General features: G+C 34.4%; 1 protein-coding gene across 2 annotated transcripts; it reads left to right on the forward strand.

The window, feature by feature from the left end:
- The first annotated feature begins 4,411 nt into the window (after positions 1–4,411).
- Positions 4,412–9,889, forward strand: LOC110775970 (adenylyl-sulfate kinase, chloroplastic). Of its 2 annotated transcripts, none has more exons than XM_021980558.2 (7): positions 4,412–4,927; positions 6,447–6,587; positions 7,125–7,274; positions 7,355–7,473; positions 7,903–7,987; positions 9,254–9,300; positions 9,502–9,889. In XM_021980558.2, exons 1-7 carry the CDS (start codon positions 4,636–4,638, stop codon positions 9,598–9,600), a joined length of 933 nt encoding a protein of 310 aa, XP_021836250.2. In that variant the 5' UTR covers positions 4,412–4,635; the 3' UTR covers positions 9,601–9,889. The 2 variants fall into 2 exon arrangements, with proteins under 2 accessions (XP_021836250.2, XP_021836251.1); XM_021980559.2 differs by lacking the exon at positions 4,412–4,927 and adding an exon at positions 4,989–5,155.
- The last annotated feature ends 10,013 nt before the right edge of the window (positions 9,890–19,902 follow it).

Below are 19,902 nucleotides of genomic sequence, written 5' to 3' on the forward strand. Positions count from 1 at the left end.
TTTAGTTTATACACATTTTGACCATCAGAACATTTCTTTTATAAAAATTTCTCAACACTCTAAAAAGAACTCAATCATTCGAACAAACCCTAAAAAAAACCAATCATTTCCCCCAAACAATTAACGAAATGGACCAAAAATAATAGGTATACACCAACATACAAAAAGTTGCTAAATCAACTCCAGATCTGGCGATTTGAACCATACACAAACCCCAACACCACAGACATGTTAATTGACGAATAGATTAGAAATATACCTGTGCAATCGACGAAGTTTCTTACGAATTGAGATAGCAAAGACAAACGAACTATAGGAGGAGATAGAGTCTGGATATAGCTTAGTTTTCCGAGCAGGGAATGACTTCGCCGGTTGTTTTTTCGAGTAGGGAACCACCAGTGAGAGGCGAGGAAGTTAAATAGACTCTTGCTGGAGTACCACCGGCGACGGGCGACACCCAGCGGCGACGACCACTGGTGAGAACCACCGGCGAGAAGCAGGGTAAGCCGAGAGAAGAAGAAGGGAGTACTGAGAGTACGTGGGATATTCGCTGCTATGAGATTTGAGATAGAAATGTTTGGTCTGAGTTAAAGTTGCAGCGAAAAAAATTTACAAATATGTTATTGCAGGGGGCTTTTACCATGTACGCTGCAAAATAAAAGGCCTATTGCAGGGGGCTTTTATTATGTACGCTGCAAAAATCTCTTTTGCAGGGGGCAATTAATTTGTACGCTGCAACAACCCTTTAAAGGGTTTGACCCGCGTTGACCGACTGGTTGTTGAAGCGTATTAATACTTGTACGCTGCAACAAGGGGGTTGCAACAAGGGTTTTTTCTACTAGTGTGATGTTGTTTCTGGAATGTTCTCAGAATCATAATCAACCGACATTCTCAATCATATTCAACCCCAATTACTCTTCAAACACAACTCATATTCCATTCTGCAAATATCAAAAATCAAATGAAAAATTAACAATAAATCATGATGAAAAATTAACAATAAATCAAGATATATTGCTATAAAAAGATGATGCTTATATTTCCAATTTTCCACTACAATTACACTTGAAGGAACCATATGAGAGGAAATTGCATACCATACTTTCTTCTTTATTTAAGCAGAGCTGCTATATTTTTTTGTATTTTTTAATTAAGAGCAGCAAGCAGAGGAAACATGGAATAGTTCAATTACCTGGTTGTTACCTAGTAAAATAGTTCAATTACCTGATAAAATCAGCATATTTAGTTAAAGCAGCATATTCTGCCTATTCTTCCTCTCAACAAAAGTTAAATCCATGAAACAAATACACATAACCATGTCCACATATACATTCAGAGATCATGAAGAAATAACATGTCTGAAAATGGTTCTCAACATGTTTATACAAAGAAACATGGAATTCGATATTAGGGGTGACTCCCAGATTTATTCACATCAAATAAGCAAATAAGAGACAAACCTTAATCACATTGTTGGGTGCTGTAACATCCTCAAAGTGGATAGCATTACCAACATTATACCTCGCTCGGGCTGGAATATATGGCTGTAAAATTACTCCAATATATGGCTGTAAAAATTATCGAGCCCCCATTTCTAAAACCTGTGACCGCAATATACCTCGCTCGAGGTTTACAAAGCCCGAGAGCAAAAACTACCCTCTTCCTGTCCATAACATACCGGAAAATCATAATCAAATACACTAAGAACAATTTGACTTAAATTTGATAGAGACGGACTAATTCGACTCACTAAAAAACTCACAAAAAAGAATTAAACAAATAAATAAATACCTTTATTTAAGAGATTGAAATGATACCTAGAAGTTTGGGTTAATCAAAATCTGCGCCACTTTTCAGCTTCTGTAAACAAAACAAAATCAAACACAAAAAAATTCACATCAGGAAATCAAGATTTCATAATGAATGGCAGCAAAATGACTCCACATTCATTGTTGAATGAGGAGGATCACCACAGTAATTCTAGAACAGCCAAATACCAAGTTCAAACATTACATATGTTCTAAAAATGAGCTAATGGTGAAAACTAATCACAATTTTCCACGAACCCCAAATGCACAATTAAACATCAATCGGTGAACTCCAAAATCAGGAAATTAACACACACTAAAAAGTAAGGAAAAACAAAAAACTAATAGAGGGAATAATGATGAATTCAAAAATCAGAAATGTTAGAATACCAAATTTGTGATCTGGATATCTTGCAGATTGTAGAAAGGTTCGATTTTTATTTTTTAAAAAAACCACCTCAGAAAACACCTGCAAAATCGAGAAACAAACAGAATGAGATATTGATCCAACAAAAATCAACAAATTAACCTCAAATCAAATTCAAAATTAAAAAGTCTAGGAGAGAAAAACAAACAATTCCATAAAATAACAAAAATTAAAAAGTGTTTGCATTATTCTTCTGCCTGTACTATTTCTGAACAAATTGGAACAAAAATGAACAATGTTTAGAGAAATTAACACAAACACTGTAAAAAACGGATGAAATTAAGAAGAAATATTACAAATTCATAATGCAATTGATTTTTCAGTAACTCAATTATACAGATGCGTTAGAAGGCCTATTGTTCCAGGAATTGCTAAAAACGTCTAATTGCAAGAAAAGACAGATATAAACATACCTTCAATTTCGATGAGCCTCCAAACAATGGAAAACATGACAATCTTCAAGAATTTCAATGCATAATCTCCGAACGAATTTCGGTGATGAATTTCCCAAAACCCAAAACATTTGTTTTCTCAAATAAAAATTAATAATTTCAAAATTTTCTAGATCGAAGAATTGATTGATTGAAATAATAATTTCGTAGATTGAAGCAACCCGTTACTGGATTACCAGCGAAAATCATAACCCGATTACCAGCGAAATCAATTTTTCGATTCAAATGCGTTTCGAAAACCTGGAATTCCGAAATCTGCAACCCCAAATTCATCAACTCCTACATTTGTCGCAATTTTTGTACAAAACAATCTCTGAGTCAATGGTGAGGAACGCCGAGAAGTAATGAAAGGCATTTGATTAATAAAAGTAAAAAATAAAAGGTATTGATTGGAGGAGAGATCGAGATGAGAGATTGAGTGATGGGAGGAGAGATCGAAGATGAGGGAGGAGAGAGAAAGTAGGCGAGAGTGAAAGAGGCGGAGGAACTCTAACCCTAGAAACGAAAGTGAGGGCTCAGCAAGCAGTCAAGCATCCGTAAACATCGAAAGGAGGGGTATTTTGGTATTTTTCAAGGTGGACACAAAAAAGTTAATTTACTTAAAAGCCCTCAGGAGCTGGCTTATATAATAAAGATTCAGGAACACAAGGAGTATTGAAACGGAGGAAATATGTGAAATTTTGACTCCCTATGCATAATTTCTGTTTCCAACCATGATTGACACGACACAAACTAAAATAATAGACCTAATCTTCTATAGCCGGCCCGCTGCCCCGCCCCAAAAAAGTGCGGATTTAGACAACCTCATATACGCATTTTTAGACCAAAGTCCAAACCCGATATAGAAAGCCCAAAAAATCATTTCGGCGCAAAAAACCCGATTTTTGTATTAAATCCCGACCTGAACCGACCCGAATATTAATCTCCTCTACAAAATAATATTATGAAAAAACTATCATCGTGGAACATGAGTTCCTCATCGTATCAACAACATATCCCATATCCATCTTTTTTTTTTTTTAATTAGTCCATATCAAATTTCATTAATGTATTCTGTCATCTATCTATCTATCTATCTATCTATCTATCTATAACTATTACTAAAGTAATAACCACTGAAGTCACTATTGTCCACATGGCAGCTTTACATGAAAAAATTTACCGCCTAATTCCCTCATGACATCATCTTCCCTTTTATTTTATTTTATTTTTAAAAAAATTAATTTAATCTTAGATTGGAAATAGTATTCTGATTACACGATTTTCAAAAAGCTCATTTTGTTTTCATTTTATTGATTTACGTAAGGTTAATGACTTTGTTTTTTTTGCTCCACATTTTATCACTCTAATTAAATTACCCTTTTGTGCATCCTAATTTTGTAATTTCCTCTTCTTATCCAAGTTTCTCTACACTTATTTCTTTTTTTAAACATAAATCAAGACTTGAAATCGTTATTGACCCTTAACTTTTTAAGATTAATGTTATTCATGGCTTTGCATTAAAAAAGGTAGTGACACGTTGAAAATTATGAAGCATACCTAATATAACGTACTTTGTATATATTCTTGATTATTAGTATTGTTTGGTTATACTTCAAAAAAAAAAGTATTACTATATTATTTTTACTAAAATGTTTGTACTACATAGTCATATCTTTACAAATATTCTATTCTATCCGTGCATCGCACGGGTACTAACCTAGTTGTTTATATAAAATGGGGGACGTGACAAATAAGTTCCCGCCAGCCATTTTCCCTTAACCTTCCGTCTTCATCTCTCTCTCTCCTCCTCCTCCTCCTCCTCCACCTCCACTCGCCCCCATGAATTTAATGTAATAATTGGATTTTTAATTTTTGTCGGCACTTTTGAATCTTAAGATCCCTCTTACCGGAAAGTGAGTGACTGAGTGTGCTGTCTGTCTGTCTGTGGGAGAGAGACAACAGACAGATGGCGGTTGCTCTGAACGCGCTGCCGTCAATCGGAAATGTAACAACGGACTTACATTCATCACCGGATTTAGGGTTTCCGATATTTCCGGGGACTATCGGGGTTCGATTTGGTTGCAATTCGGATCATCAAATCCATAATAATAATAAGAAGAAGCAATTTGGGGGAAGGGGGAGGTTAAAGATGGTCAAAGCGGTGGGGAGGAGGGTGGATGAAACGTCGTCGTTTAGTTACGTTAATGGTCAAGCAGATTGTGATTGTACCAACACCAACGGCTTTCCTAACGGCAATGGTAAATAAACTTTTTGAAAATTAAATTGACTGATCATTGTAAAAGAATCTATTTTTTCCCAGAATAATTCTTTTTGTTGCCGATTCGATTGAAAACTAAATCAGTTCAAAAAAAAAAGGGGATACTTTAATTTTGTTAGACCCTCATCTATCTGGGGCCAATTTCTCTCTCCCTTTTCCCCCCCTTCTGGTAATTCTCAACTCAGCGAAAGAGGATTTGGGTGAGCTGGTATAAATTTCTAGCAAATTACTTTCTTTACCACCGAGTCAAATAGATTTTTATTTTGGTGGTTTTGATTTTGATTTATCTGATAGGAAATGAGTTCATGAGCTATTAAATTGTCCCTTTTCTTTGATGGTGTTTTCTGTTTGTTAATTGTTATATAAATTTCGAGAATTTTCCTAATTTAATTTCTCCAGATCTCACCTGAGTTGAATTTCCTTCACCATTTAGTTAAAATTTGAGCTGCAATGGTTGTTGGACATGATTTAATTCTTGTTAGTGTTATGTGTGTGTGTTTTTATTTGATGTTGGACATGATTTTATCATATGCTTAGTTTTGGAGTCGGTGGGAAACTGGGAACTCATCCTATGACATGGAGGTTACAGCTCGAGCCCGATAACCCGAGATAGGTGTTGGTTCAGTTGAGCTTTTCTTCTTACCTACTGAAAGAAACATATGCTTAGTTTTATGTGATTATGATGTGAATTTAGATTGGGTATGCTGTTGCAAAAGGGTATTTAAGATTTAACACTGTACTGAAACAGTGTCGATTCGATTTTTGCTATCCCAGTTTATCACCTTTTGGATAAATAAAAGTTTTGGAATGTTTGAGCACAAGCAAATAACTTAATACTACGCGTTCAATACCGGTTTGTAGGAAAAAGTTGCCAACTTAATCCCTGAATTTTAGATTTTGATCTGTAAATTAAGTAATATATTGGAAAAAAATAAGAAGTCTGTAATGCCACCTTTAGCCACTCACTGCTAGAATACTTGAATCCTAATGATTAAGGAAACACTTGATTGGATAGGTTTGAATGTTAGATGGTTGTTTATTGACTGTTCGTGTATTTTGATTATCCGTGACTGTACAACGTGCACTACAATGCGGTTGTTTTCCATTAGTATTTGAGATAGCTTTTTTACAGAAAACTGTTCCATCTCCTATCACCTTAGTGTAGACTCTAATGCTTAACTAGTTAACTGCTGTTGCTTTGCGATTTTTCCTTGGTTATTGCACTGTTTCTGTAAAAATATATATTGCTTCAATTAAATCGATGACTCACGAATTACACTATGATTGGATAGCTGTTGAAAATCCAAGGAAAGAGAGGGGAGGGAAGAAGAGAGCTTCCATTTTCTTTCCAAAACTTTCTAACACAGGAGGGATTTCGTTTATTAGAAGAGGAAGGAAAATGGATCCTTCCAATTCCATTCCCTTTTTCCCTCCAAATTATCCTATCAAAACACATTGTTAATGATCAAAGAAACTGATAAAAAAAAGTTACTGACTAGGTACATTACAAAAGCAGATGTCAACAGTAGAGAAATCGTCCAACATCGTATGGCATGAATGCTCAGTCAACAAACACGACAGAGAACAATTACTGCAACAAAAAGGCTGTGTCATCTGGATAACTGGTCTCAGCGGTTCAGGTATGTTTATGTAATTGACACTTGAAATGTTGAAGCTATTTAAATATTGACGCCTTTCTTTTACTGCACCCCGTGTTTTGAGAATTAGTGTATTTCATAGCTTTTTCACTTCCGTTTTTTTAAATGTTCTTGTGAGGGGTAAGGCCTATGACCTATCCATGATATATTTCATTCTAGGTGGTGGTGGTTGTTTTTCTTGATTGTATTATTTTCATCTAAGCATCATTTAAGGTTGCTGTAATGCTGTGGCTGAAGTGCTGAACACTATCATCGATATCATGTTAATGCCGTATTGTGGTGTTCTACAAAAAGGAAATGTAAAGTATGAGTTAATTCAGCAGTGAAGAGATTAAATATAAATCATCCCAAGTCACATGGTGTTCTACAAGCTATACATAAAATTCCCCATGGTTTTGTAATCTGTTTCTGCATTAGTGATTTTCTCCTGTAATACTACCTCATTTCTCAAAATTCTTCTTGTTACTCAATATATTTTTATCTGATTCTTCCTTGATTTGACTTCATACTTTATCATAGGGAAGAGCACATTGGCTTGTGCGTTGAGTCATACCTTACACTCGAGGGGAAAGTTTACTTATGTCCTAGATGGTGATAATGTTAGGCATGGTCTAAACAAGAACCTTAGCTTTGAAGCGGAAGACCGCGCAGAAAATATTAGAAGAGTTGGTGGGTTGCTGAATAAATTTTCCTTTGGTCCTAAATTTTTCTTCATTCCCCTTTAATTAAACTAATTTTTAATGCTTCAGGTGAGGTAGCCAAGCTTTTTGCAGATGCTGGTGTCATCTGCATTGCTAGTTTGATATCTCCGTATAGAAAGGACCGGGATGCCTGCCGCGCCCTATTACCAAAGGGCGACTTTATTGAGGTATTGCTTCTCCTTTATACTACCTTAGTTTCAAAAAGATCTTTACGCTTTCTTTTTTAGTCTGTTTCATAATGTTCTTTACACTTTGCTTTATTCTATTTTTGGACACGAAAATTTACTACCTTACCCTTCTTACCCCACCATATTTACCATTTTCTACTCACTTTCTCTTACTTTATTCATTTTTTTTCTTACACCCATCCGCCTTTTTACACATTTCTCTTACTTTATCCATATTTTATTATATTCAACCAACTTTCCTACTTTTGTCTTAATATTTGTGCAAATAGTAACTGTAAAGATCTTTCTGAAACGGATGTAGTAGGTAGTTTATCTTCTTTTTGTCTTTATCTTGTCCGAAAAAGAAAAAGGCAGGTCTAGTTATAAAATGATTGTTGGTTATAAACTGACTCGGCTATCAACTCGCAGGTTTTCATGGATGTTCCACTTCAACTTTGTGAAGCCAGGGACCCAAAGGGCTTGTACAAGTTGGCACGAGCTGGAAAAATTAAAGGTACTTTCTGTATTGTGTTTTAGTTGATATGATTTGATGTTAATCTGTTATTGTCTCACTGCTTATTCTCTATCTTCTGTCATTCTCCTTTCAACAAGGTGAGTTAAAAGTTAGATTGAAAGATTTAATTTAGAGTCAGTAAATGAGAATCGATATGGGTGTTTCAGAGGCATTTAAGGACTCCTATGAATATGTATATCTTTTTAGTCGACGACTCGAAGCAAGAACTGCTACTGTCTTACTGATGGGAGGTTAGACCTAAAGTTGGATAAGGTGGCAACTAGTAAGGGACTAAGGGTTGATTTTCTATCAGAAGTTCCAGAATGGTAAAAGCCACGGGCTAGATGATTTTAAGGGTTGGTCTGTTGTAATCATGGAATGGAGTTGGAATTCAGTTCTAAATAATTTATACACTGTCAGGGTTTACTTCAGTTAGCTTCTGTTCACTTCTACACTGAAGCTACTCATACTCATACTCAAACTCAATTCAAAGCTTGTTTACTAGCTCCAGTTGTTTTTGTCCTTGAGTGGCAAAAACAGAAAGGAATGGAGCCTTGGTATCTTTATTTGCACAAGTATAAGAAATATTTAAATTATGTGGATATAGTTGTCTGAAATTGATATGGTAATACTTGAACCACAGGTAATACCTTAAGCTCACTATATAGTGGTAGACTCTGGTAGTTTGGTAGCAATACATTTCACAGTAATCGCTTTGGGAAGCAAAGTAAGATACCGAAGAAGTAATTTAGCGGTGGAAATCAGAATTTCAGGCACCTGATTTCAGTAGCGTCCCAATTTACGTCTGTGTCTCTCCTTTTCAGCTCCTAAATATTTCAGCTTGATACCAAAAATATATATACGAAGTATTTGTTTTAACTACCTTTAATTTTCAACTAAAGATCATTTAAGCTAACTAAAATGAGTTCCAAAACAGAGCTTTAGATTGTCCATGTACATCTCAATTTACAGCCCCTACGCTGTGAGGAGAATTATGTGGAGCCTGACCCACCTTTTCGTTCCCTGTCTTCTTTTTACGCTGTGATTGTTGTCTAGTTTGATGTCCTTACCTCCTTCATTCTAGCTCGTGTTTCCTGAATACTACAGTTGATGTTGCCTTCTTGATGTTCCATTCAAATTCTAGAATTCACCTAGAAAATTTCTTTTGGCAAGTTTACAGGCAATGGCAAATTGTTATTTTATTCAGATATAGTATTTTTGGTGGAATTGTGATTTGAAATTGCCTCTACCGTGTGTAACTTTCAGATTTCACGGGGATAGATGATCCTTATGAACAACCTCTAAATTGCGAGGTACAATCTCTTTGCTGTTCTTTCTGTTCTATTTATCTGGACAATGCATCAATGTTTATTTATTGAAGACCCTGCTCTGTGCCTGCGTCTGAGTTCTTCAGCTGACCAAACATATTAATCCACAATTTCCTGAATGAGATGTTCATTTCCATGTTCTATGCAAGGTTCTGGTAATCATTCTATTTAGTGGTAATTTTGCAGATTGTCTTGCAACAGAAGTCAGATACTTGCACTTCTCCTTGTGAAATGGCCGAAACTGTAGTATCATATTTGGAAGGTCATGGATACTTGCAAGCCTAACCAACCTGGTGCAAGACCTCTGTACTTGTCTATATCAGAAATAAACTTATAAGCCGCGATTTTTGTGATGTCATCAAATTGGAAACTGCTCGTTTCCTACACCCCTGTAATTTTAGGCAAGTTCTTTACCCTAACTCCTGTCCCATGGTAAATCCATTTATTGTAGTTTGATTTTTCTTGATTGTGTTAAAATCTCTTTTGTAGCATGAGATTAAGAACAGAGAATCAGTACTTTTTCTGTATTTATGTCAATGGAACGCATGAAATAAAAAGTTTTTCTTTGTGGTTAGATTCTTGTATGAATGTTAGGCAATTAGCGGGAATATCATATGAATTATGGAGTAGATGATTTATTCATGAATTGGCGAAAGAGTTACAATTGGTTGTACAGGGATGTGTAGAGGATCATATAAAGGTATAAGCCAGTCGTGGGCCTGGTGTGGGTCGCATTTTTTTGGAAAAAGCATGACAAGACACAGTACAACTCGACCCGTACACGACAAAACACATTGAATTTAGTTAAATTAGATTAGGCATGACGGCCCGTTGGACTGGACTGGGTTGGGGTTGGGCCATGTTATGAAATTTCCAACCTGGCCCTACACGATGAAGAGTGGGTTTGGTGGGGCCGACCCTGTTCAGAATACGGACCGCGGGCTTGACCTGAAGCCCAACCCGAACCCACAACCTTCTTTAGGAGCAAGAGAGAGAGATAGATATAAAGAGGACGAGGAATTGTGAGGAAGAAAGAAAGCAATGCCATGATAAGTCCACTAAGAGAAGGCCTGCAGTCTGCAGTAATAATAATTTTGTGAGGAAGAAAGAAAGCAATGCCATGATAAGTTTGGCTTTAGTGGTAAGTTGGTAACTGATTGAGGAGTGATACACCGTTGTTCACCAGCGGTCTAAAAGCCAATGTCTAGCAAAAAAAAAAAAAATTAAAAACATTACCAAAGTGGTGGGGCCCACTTAAATGGGGTGAAGTGTTGTCGTATATACTGTCATTGTTGTATTGAGTTTGTTTTATCATTGGTAACTTGGTAATTGTTAGCTTTGTCTCCGTTTGCAGCAACTTTTTAGTTATTTTGTTTGATTTTTTAAAATATTACGTGAAAATACCAATTTATTCCTAAATATGGGCTTTTTGGTCATCATCGATTAGCGATTTACCAGCCCTCGTAACTGATTAGGATTGTTTCTTCTAACCTTAAAGTTTATCTGCAAAGAGGGCACTTCAAGGGATGAGAATTTCTTACTATTTCCACGGACTAGGTTGATATGCACAAGGTACCAACCCAGTAAGCCTGGTAAGATAGCTCTTCTTACCTACCACAAAACACGATTGTAAATAAATAGGTTATCCGTTGGCACCAATGCACATCGCCGGCTATAAGGAGATTCATTAGGACCATTAGTATTAGGGCCCAAATTTGTGAGGCTCAAACTCACACAACCTAATTATTGATTATGTAGTAAATCGCGTAAGAAAAGATAATTAATTGTAACGCTTCTCCCCTCTCTCCCTCTTTTCTCTCTCTTTTTTAGGGTTTACAAAATTTAGGGTTTTCTAGGCGGAAATAGCCAATTTTCTTCGGAAATTTGGTTATTTCCGCCCCTTTCCTTTCTATTCTGTTGTGTTTTTTTGCGTTAGATCTCAATAAAACTACATTGTTTCAGTGTAGCAAGTACCCCTATGGTGGGTTTGATTGTTTCAGTGTAGTAAGTACCCCTATGGTAGGTTTGTTTCTAGTTAAGTTTTGTGTATTTAGTTTAGTTCAGGTTACTTCTTTGGTAAAGATTTATGCGGGATCGAAGAGGATGTCAATCTTTCGACTACAATCAGACGAATCAGACGGAAATCATATTTATCACGGCTACAACAGATCTATAGACCCCCTCGTCAATGAAGGCTGTAAATCACAACGATATAAAAGAGGGTATACAGAATGTTTGATATACTACGATCGTAGCTATGGTGAAATGAAGTTTTTATTTGATTCGATTGTTATATATTTGTTAGATTTAAATCTTATGGAGATGTCATATGACTTTTTTTTCAATTAATTAATTTGTTTATAAAAAAAATAAAAAAAAAATAATTGTGTTTGGATCAGTGGGTAAGTATAGGCCCGGCTCGGCCCAATCCGACCCGACCCTGATAGTGCACCACCTGTTTATTTATGATCATTGATAACAAAAAAACTGCGAAGTCGACTTTAACAAATGCAATACCAGCCAATATAGAGTTGGCTCAAGTGGTAAGCAGCTTGATGCCGCTTAAGGGAGGTCTCGGGTTCGAGTCTCGCCGTATGCAGAAACTCTTGTTGGGAGACTCACCCACCATAAGCAAAGTGTGCGACACGGGTCGATCCGGATATAATCGAAGCTAAGTTCCGGTGAACCGGGTGTGCTATGCGTTAAAAAAAAAAAAACAAATGCAATACCAGTACGATAATTTGTGAGGCTCAAACTCACACATACCACGATGTACGATTATCCTGTTCGGTGGAAATTTCCAACTAACATTTGAGTTTTTTTTTTTTCAGGTTTTTGTCAGAAAAAGATTACCACAAATAGAAAATTGGATTATCATCTTTGTTGCGAGTCGATCATGTTAGGTTTACCCAAAAGTCAATTCTTCTCAATCATACTCTTACGTAACGTAATCACGTTATAGTTGGTTTGACATTTCAGGATCTTCAAGAACAAAGTTTAACAATAATTAAAGAAATTTATATCTCATGTGATATTTTTTTTTTGACAAATCCAACAATTATATAATTTTAATATGAATACTCCATGCGATTTTTAAATAATATTACTCATCTGTCACATATTTAGCCGCTCCTCTCTCTCCCATTTTTCTCTCTTCTCTCTCATCTTTTAGGGTTTCAGTTTTCTTTGCCGTTTAGGCCGGAAATAGTCTAATTTTTTCGAAAATTAGACTATTTCCGACCCTTAATCTTGTTTTTTCATTGTTTTCTCTTAATGTATTGTCTTGTTTTGTTTTTTCCGTTGTTTTGTTCCCAATTTATTCTTGGGTTTGTTCCCAATTTATTTGGGTTTTTTCTAGAGTTTTCTAGGTTCTTGATTCTCATCCATGGATGAATTTTTTTTTAGGGTTTTTAGGGTTTCAATAATTGGGAAGGAGATTTGGATTCATACAGGTTTAGGGTTTATCATCAACTCGTCAATCAGAACAATTCGTGCGCATATTGCGAAGGGCTCTACTTGGAAAGATGCGAAAACATCGAAAATCACTGCTCGCGTTAAGCTAGAAGCGGTGGAGTACGAGATGTGCTTTAGGATGCAGAATAGTAATTGTTTTGATTGTAACAGTTATGTATTTTCTTTGAATCTGTGGTATGCAGATCTATTTTATTATTGTAGATGCCGTATGGCTGATTATTAATGAAATTGTTCTTCCCCGTCAAAAAAAAAAAAAAAAAAGGCCTCTTAGAGCAACTTCAATGGTGAGCTACAAGATATTGTGGCTAACTTTGTCACATCAAATTTCTAACTACATTTAATTAAAACTACAAATTATCACATTAGTGGGCTACAATACTTTGTAGCTCCCTATAATATTTAATATAAATAATTTGTTGTGAATAAACAGGAGAGAATAAGAGAGAGAATAGGGTTGTGTCCATTATTCCATATAATACTGGGTATATATATAGGATACAATAGTTAGGGTTTGACTGAACCCTAGAATATTCCGGAAATACTAATGGGGGTATAATGGGCATCCATATTATATTTCATAACACTCCCCCTTGGATGTCCATTATACAAAAATAAAATTTCTCTCTTAAAATAAAATATTTCCTAATGCGCGAACGATGCTGCCTCATTAAAAACCTTATCAGGAAAACCCAGTGGGAAAAAACCATGGTTAAGGGAAAAAGAGTGCAGCGCGCATCTACTCCCCCTCATGATTACATAACTTGAGATCTTTGATACGAGACAATCCAATCTGGCAAACTAATTTCTTGAAAGTAGCAGTTGGAAGCGCCTTGGTAAATAGGTTTGCCAAATTTTCACTTGAACGAATCTGCAGAACCTGTACATCACCATTCTTCTGCAGATCATGGGTGAAGAAGAATTTTGGTAAAATGTGCTTTGTTCTATCACCTTTGATGTATCCATCCTTGAGTTGTGCAATGCATGTTGCATTATCTTCATACATAACTGTTTGAGCTTCTTTCCCTGTGGATATGCCACAATCTTCTCGTATATGTTGAATTACAGGCCTTAACCATACACATTCACGACTAGCTTCGTGGATAGCTAAATTTTCTGCATGATTAGAAGAAGTATCTGCAATAGTTTGCTTCATGGAACGCCAAGAAATGGCAGTACCACCACATGTAAAAACATATCCTGTATTTTGAAACGTTCACTTGTATGCACTAGGTGAGTATTTATATCACCAGACTTTTGACAATAATACCTGAAATAAATATATTTTCTTGTACATAATATTACAAATGTATCCTTAAATATTGGACATATATAAACCTTCTTCTGGAGGTTATAAGTAGTAGTAATCATCAATGTTGATCAAAATTTCTCTAGTCATACTTTCATGATTATACATGATAAATAATTATATCACTGTCCAACTAAGGGTATAATGTAATTTATGGTTCTTCTGGACCATAAAATAAACTCAATGTAAGGACATTACATACTCTTATCTTAAAATTTTGAATCAACTCATATTTGTACAAGAATTCTTCCGTAAATAAATATGTATATTTCATAATTCAATTCTCAAGTACTCAAACTACTGGTTGAGACGACAGTTCAAAAACACTCTTCAAGAGTTTAGATAATATTTGATCAATGTTATGACATTCATATGTAAAACTTAAAGGGCTAGATGTGTAAGAACATCATGTATAAGTTCTTCAGGAACTCTTCTTATTGCATGATTCATAACATGCTATTAAATCAATATTATATATATACTTATTTCGCAACTATTCGCCCATTGGAGTAAGAAACTCCTCTTATAATATTCATAAAGTTGCAAATCCGTCTTACCATTCTTTGGGTGCATATTAATATATGACATCATAATAATTTTGAAACATATATAACTTGATAAATGAAATCAATCATGATAAAACACAAAACAAACTAAATGTATGATGAATGATGCATTTACATATTAACTACAGATGTATATGAATGTAAGACTCAAAATGCAAAACACTGTACAGTGTGGATATTCGAATCCATATCTTGTTGGACTTCAGGTCCATGAGCTCATTTAATCATTATAGTTATGACTACGTCGAAACAGACATAGATTTACGATCCCCTGTTCAAAACCCATTATTTCTCGCATATGCATTATATTCGGTTCCATCATCTACCGGTATCATCAAAATTCTTCAACATATACTTCGCATGCTATTCATCAATGATATCTGAATACTTATTCAATAGGTACCATTCATCTTTTCTCATGGGCCATCTATTATAGTTCAGATATCTATACCACTTCAAGGGTATTTCATACACTATATATTAGTGTTTTCTTTCTTTTCAATAACATCATCAACTGCATTATCTTGCCATCATTTTCATATAATCACTATGTTGGAACCATATATATAATCTACATTTCAGGTGTAGAGATTTAAATAAATATTGGCAAGATATATATTTCTCAACACTTACTATATGTAACATCGAGCACTATGACTATCATACACCTTTATGCCTTTGAACATGTAACAATTTAACACAATCAAGTCATAGATATTTATGTCCAAACATACTTCGAGAACATAAAGCTGACATGTACACTTACTCATATGGGGATCAATTTATTATCTTTCAATTTTGCCAACTTATTCTTGCTCGTCTCCCCCTAAGTTGGGAAAATATTTTCAATATGTTATGGGGCATAAAAAATTTCACCAACTAAATAATACACTTTTCAACGTGTATTTTGATAAATATTACATACTTTTGTTCTCTTCTGGAGATCAACATTGATTATGGGGAGTAGATATAATATGCAGTTGTTTTTTCTTCATATTTTCTCTTTTCGTACTGACGTATGATTGCCACGATCAAGAGATTTATGATGTTTGTTTATGATACTTAAATCAATCACAAAATACTTGTAAACTTATTAGTGATCTTCAAGTCACCTACTACCATTCTGGTGAACTTCAGGCCACTTACTATCACGGTAAACTTCAAATCACCTATCATTATACAATTTTTCAAAATCATTAATATCTCTTGTATTTATTTTCTCAATCGATTCATTATAATTCGATTCAAATACAACTCAACCTCATCATTTTGTCATGCCTTTGAATATATACAACATATGAGGGAGTGTCAGCACATAAAATTTTATTTGATAAGAATTTTCAAATTCTCATAACGGGTGTTCTTAAACCCGGATGGCCTGGATTATCACATCATGCCTATATAATATCATATAAAATATTTCATTCGATAACTGCTGGTTATCTTCTCAAAGTGATCACTGTAATTATAGAATACTATAATTTGAACATATTATGATGTGATATAACGACACAAACTGGTGTCTCAATTATAACGGCAAGACAATCTAAACAAAACTTTTGGAAGATAGCTTGTACTCTTCAAGAGTATCCATTACAACTTTGGTACATATCGCAAAAGTATACATCTACATAATGTAATCTTGTACTCATGCTTATAAAGCGAGTCCATAAGATATGAACACATATTTGTACCAAATTCATTATCGTTGTATTATAATCTTGATCATATACTACTAATTTTGTTATGTTGAGAGCTATCTCCCCCTAATACGTGCATGTATTTATTTATAAATTTGGTTCGGAGAGCACGCTACAATGTCTACTAGACATATGTTTTGATTATCTTCATACACCATTATGTGTATTTCGAAATTACATTCATACTCATTTATTCCTCCATGAGTATAATTTATTCTACTTTCACATTCTCGATCATGACTATTGACATTATCTTTATTATTTCTAGTCATACAATTTCTCATTCACTTCTGGGAATGATTTACCTAGTTGAACATGATCATAGTATTCAGGATTTCTTTATTTTGTTCATTCACCCAAAAGACAATATATGAACTAATTAAAAACTCTATTGAATATTTCTCACAATTATCGTGTCTGCAGGACCACACTAGTTTCATGAAAGATATAAAGGGTATCTTGACAACAAGATTCAGAAACTATTATGGTATTCTAGGTCATATTTTCTTGTACATCTCCAAAAGGATTTACAGGCTTCTAATAGTCAAATGTCCAGACTTAAGCCGTGAACTAAAATGAAGGCTATATATTTGCATCTCAATTTATAATAGCTTTGATTATAATTATCTTCAAAGAAGAGCAAGACCCACTAATTTATGTTTTCAACATTATATAGTAAATTATTATTAATTTTTCCCTTGTTTCCATAGACCAATGTCCTTTTCCTCCACAGCGGTAACATACATTGGCCACATTCTCATTTTATCTTTCTTTTGTTTGTTATCATCTTTGTCCCACTTCTGGTAGGAATATGAGTTATTGAGAGGACCACCTTGACCATATTCATATCAACGCCTACGTCCTCGACCACTACTATTGGCATGATATTTTTCTTTTCCATAATGGGATGTCGCATTCGCTTCAGGGAATAGAGTAGAACCAGTTGGGCGTGATTCATGATTTTTCATCAATAGCTCGTTATTTCGCTCCCACAAGGGGACAAGATATAAGTTCAGAATATTTCTTAAATCTCTTTTCACGGTATTGTGTCTGCAGGACAACATTATTTGCGAGAAAGTTAGAATGTGTTTTCTCCAACATTTCTACACCAATGATTTTCTTTCCACATAATTTCAAGTGTGAATTAGTTCTGAACATAGCTGGGTTATATTCTTCACATACAAACTTAAAGTCTTGTAGTGTTAAATATAATCAATCATAACTAGTTTTGGGTAATATGACAATTTTCTGGTGGTCATGTCTTTCCTTTAGATTACTCAAAAGATTTGTGTATCTTTTACGGCCAAATACTCAATCTTAAGACCCTCATGGAGGTGATGGCGAAGAAATATTATAGCCTTAGCCTTGTTTTGACTTGTTGCTTTATTTCCTTCTTTGATTGTTTCACCAAGGTCTTTTGCATCTAGATGAATTTCAGTATCTAATACCCAAGACAAATAATTCTTTCCAGTAATATCAAGGGCCCCAAATTCAAGTTTTGTAAGATTCGACATAGTTCACACTACAATTGAATATTGCAAATTAGGGCTTATTAGATAATAAACATATTCATAAAAAAAAATGGAATTCAATGTCGTAGTTCAAATAATGTACACACATTACAATTCATGTAATAGGGAAGTATACTTGTTCATGAATTGACGCAATTCAAGCATGAACTCAATTAATCCATCATGAATCATGAATCATGATTAATGCCTCAAAAAATTCTAATCCACCGAAACTAATAATTTCGGCAAATACAAAAGAAAAATAAAATTACTTAATCCTCGGGTAATCATGATTTGACACGGAAGCCTAATAAATAAAGTATGCATATCACAATAAAAGTAATCATGAATAGAAAGGCTTAGGATTTGTAAGGTGCAGCAATTTACAGCTCGCCATATGCAATTGTAAATAAATGAATGGAAACTTAACAATTCACCGATACGCACTTGAATCAACTCATTGATAAATTAATTGCGGCATGAAACAACAGTACCGATACACGCACTGTATTATCAAATATGAAACAAAAATATCGAATAATAAATCTCTACGTCACAATACTTAACAAGTTTAATCTTGAAATACACAAACAATAAATCATGTGTCGATCTATTATATAAAGATCAAATTTAATTAATGTGATTGATAAATTGTACTTACCTCAATGACGGTTATTTTCTCTGTTTCCTTCTCGTTCGCTCAGTCGGCTAGGGTTTGGTGCTGATAACGTGTTGTGAATAAACAGGAGAGAATAAGAGAGAGAATAGGGTTGTGTCCATTATTCCATATAATACTGGGTATATATAGGATACAATAGTTAGGGTTTGACTGAACCCTAGAATATTCCGGAAATACTAATGGGGGTATAATGGGCATCCATATTATATTTCATAACATAATTTATTTATTTGAGCTATATTTTTTTTGAGCTACGTAGCCCAAAATAGCTACAAGGTTTTAACAGTTGTTTATGTCCTTGTTGTACCAATGGTGGGCTACCTGCTCACATGCTCATTTTTTTGTGAGCATGACCATTTGGTAACCATTGGAGTTGCTCTTATTATGTCCAAATTTTAGAAATTTGTGACTCATTGCGAGCAATTTGTGGCTCTTGCACAAGTTAAGTTTTCCCAAAATCGCAAGACAACAATCACAAATCTATACTAATATATTAAAAGGCGTTGAGAAAAATGTCCATGTGGCACATAGTACTCTTGCTTTTGCGCCACATCATCCACTCACATATCATGGACAACCAAAAATCAATATGTACAATGAGGTTTGAACTCCTGACCTCAAGTGTGGAGGATAACTCCCATTACCATCTTAACCAAGAACAATTTGTGTTATATCTTTTCACATTAATTTATAAATGAATGTTAATATGAAGTTTACAACAACTAAACTTTTATGTGACTTTTTATTTTCTATTGACTATTTTGGAAAAAAATAATAATTAAAGAATTAGGACAACCATGAATAAACATGATGTCATAAGTCTCATAAGCATCAACTACATAAATGCATTGCATGACTGCATATGTCTAATTTGGTGTTTGTTAAATTTGAATCACTTATTTCCACTAGAAAACAAATTATAAATTGTAAGTTGATGCAATTGAAAAATTATTTCTCATGATAAATGACTTAGTGTGTTTGTGTAGTTGATGAAGTTGATGAATGCTTTCACTTAATATAATGCTATACATGTATCTTATCAAAAAATTTGCTCAAGAAAAATCTAAAATTTAACCATTCAATGTAGCAATCGGGGCATCGCCCGAGCCACACACTAGTTCTTATTTAAACGCGGTGTACAATAAATACGGAGTATTATACATCGGGGTAAAAGTTGACTTAAAGTGTTTAAAAGTTATCTGGTATAATGTACAAGTTACTCCGTATCTATTTCTTAGTGATAAAAAATTTCATTATAAAAATTATTTCTTCAACATCACTAATAATGTATAAAATTAATCATTTAACCCTTTAAAATGTTTGTCCATCATTTTTTTCATTATATAAAAAT

The sequence above is a fragment of the Spinacia oleracea genome, chromosome 3 (genome assembly GCF_020520425.1).
Source record: "Spinacia oleracea cultivar Varoflay chromosome 3, BTI_SOV_V1, whole genome shotgun sequence".
NCBI lineage: Eukaryota > Viridiplantae > Streptophyta > Magnoliopsida > Caryophyllales > Amaranthaceae > Spinacia > Spinacia oleracea.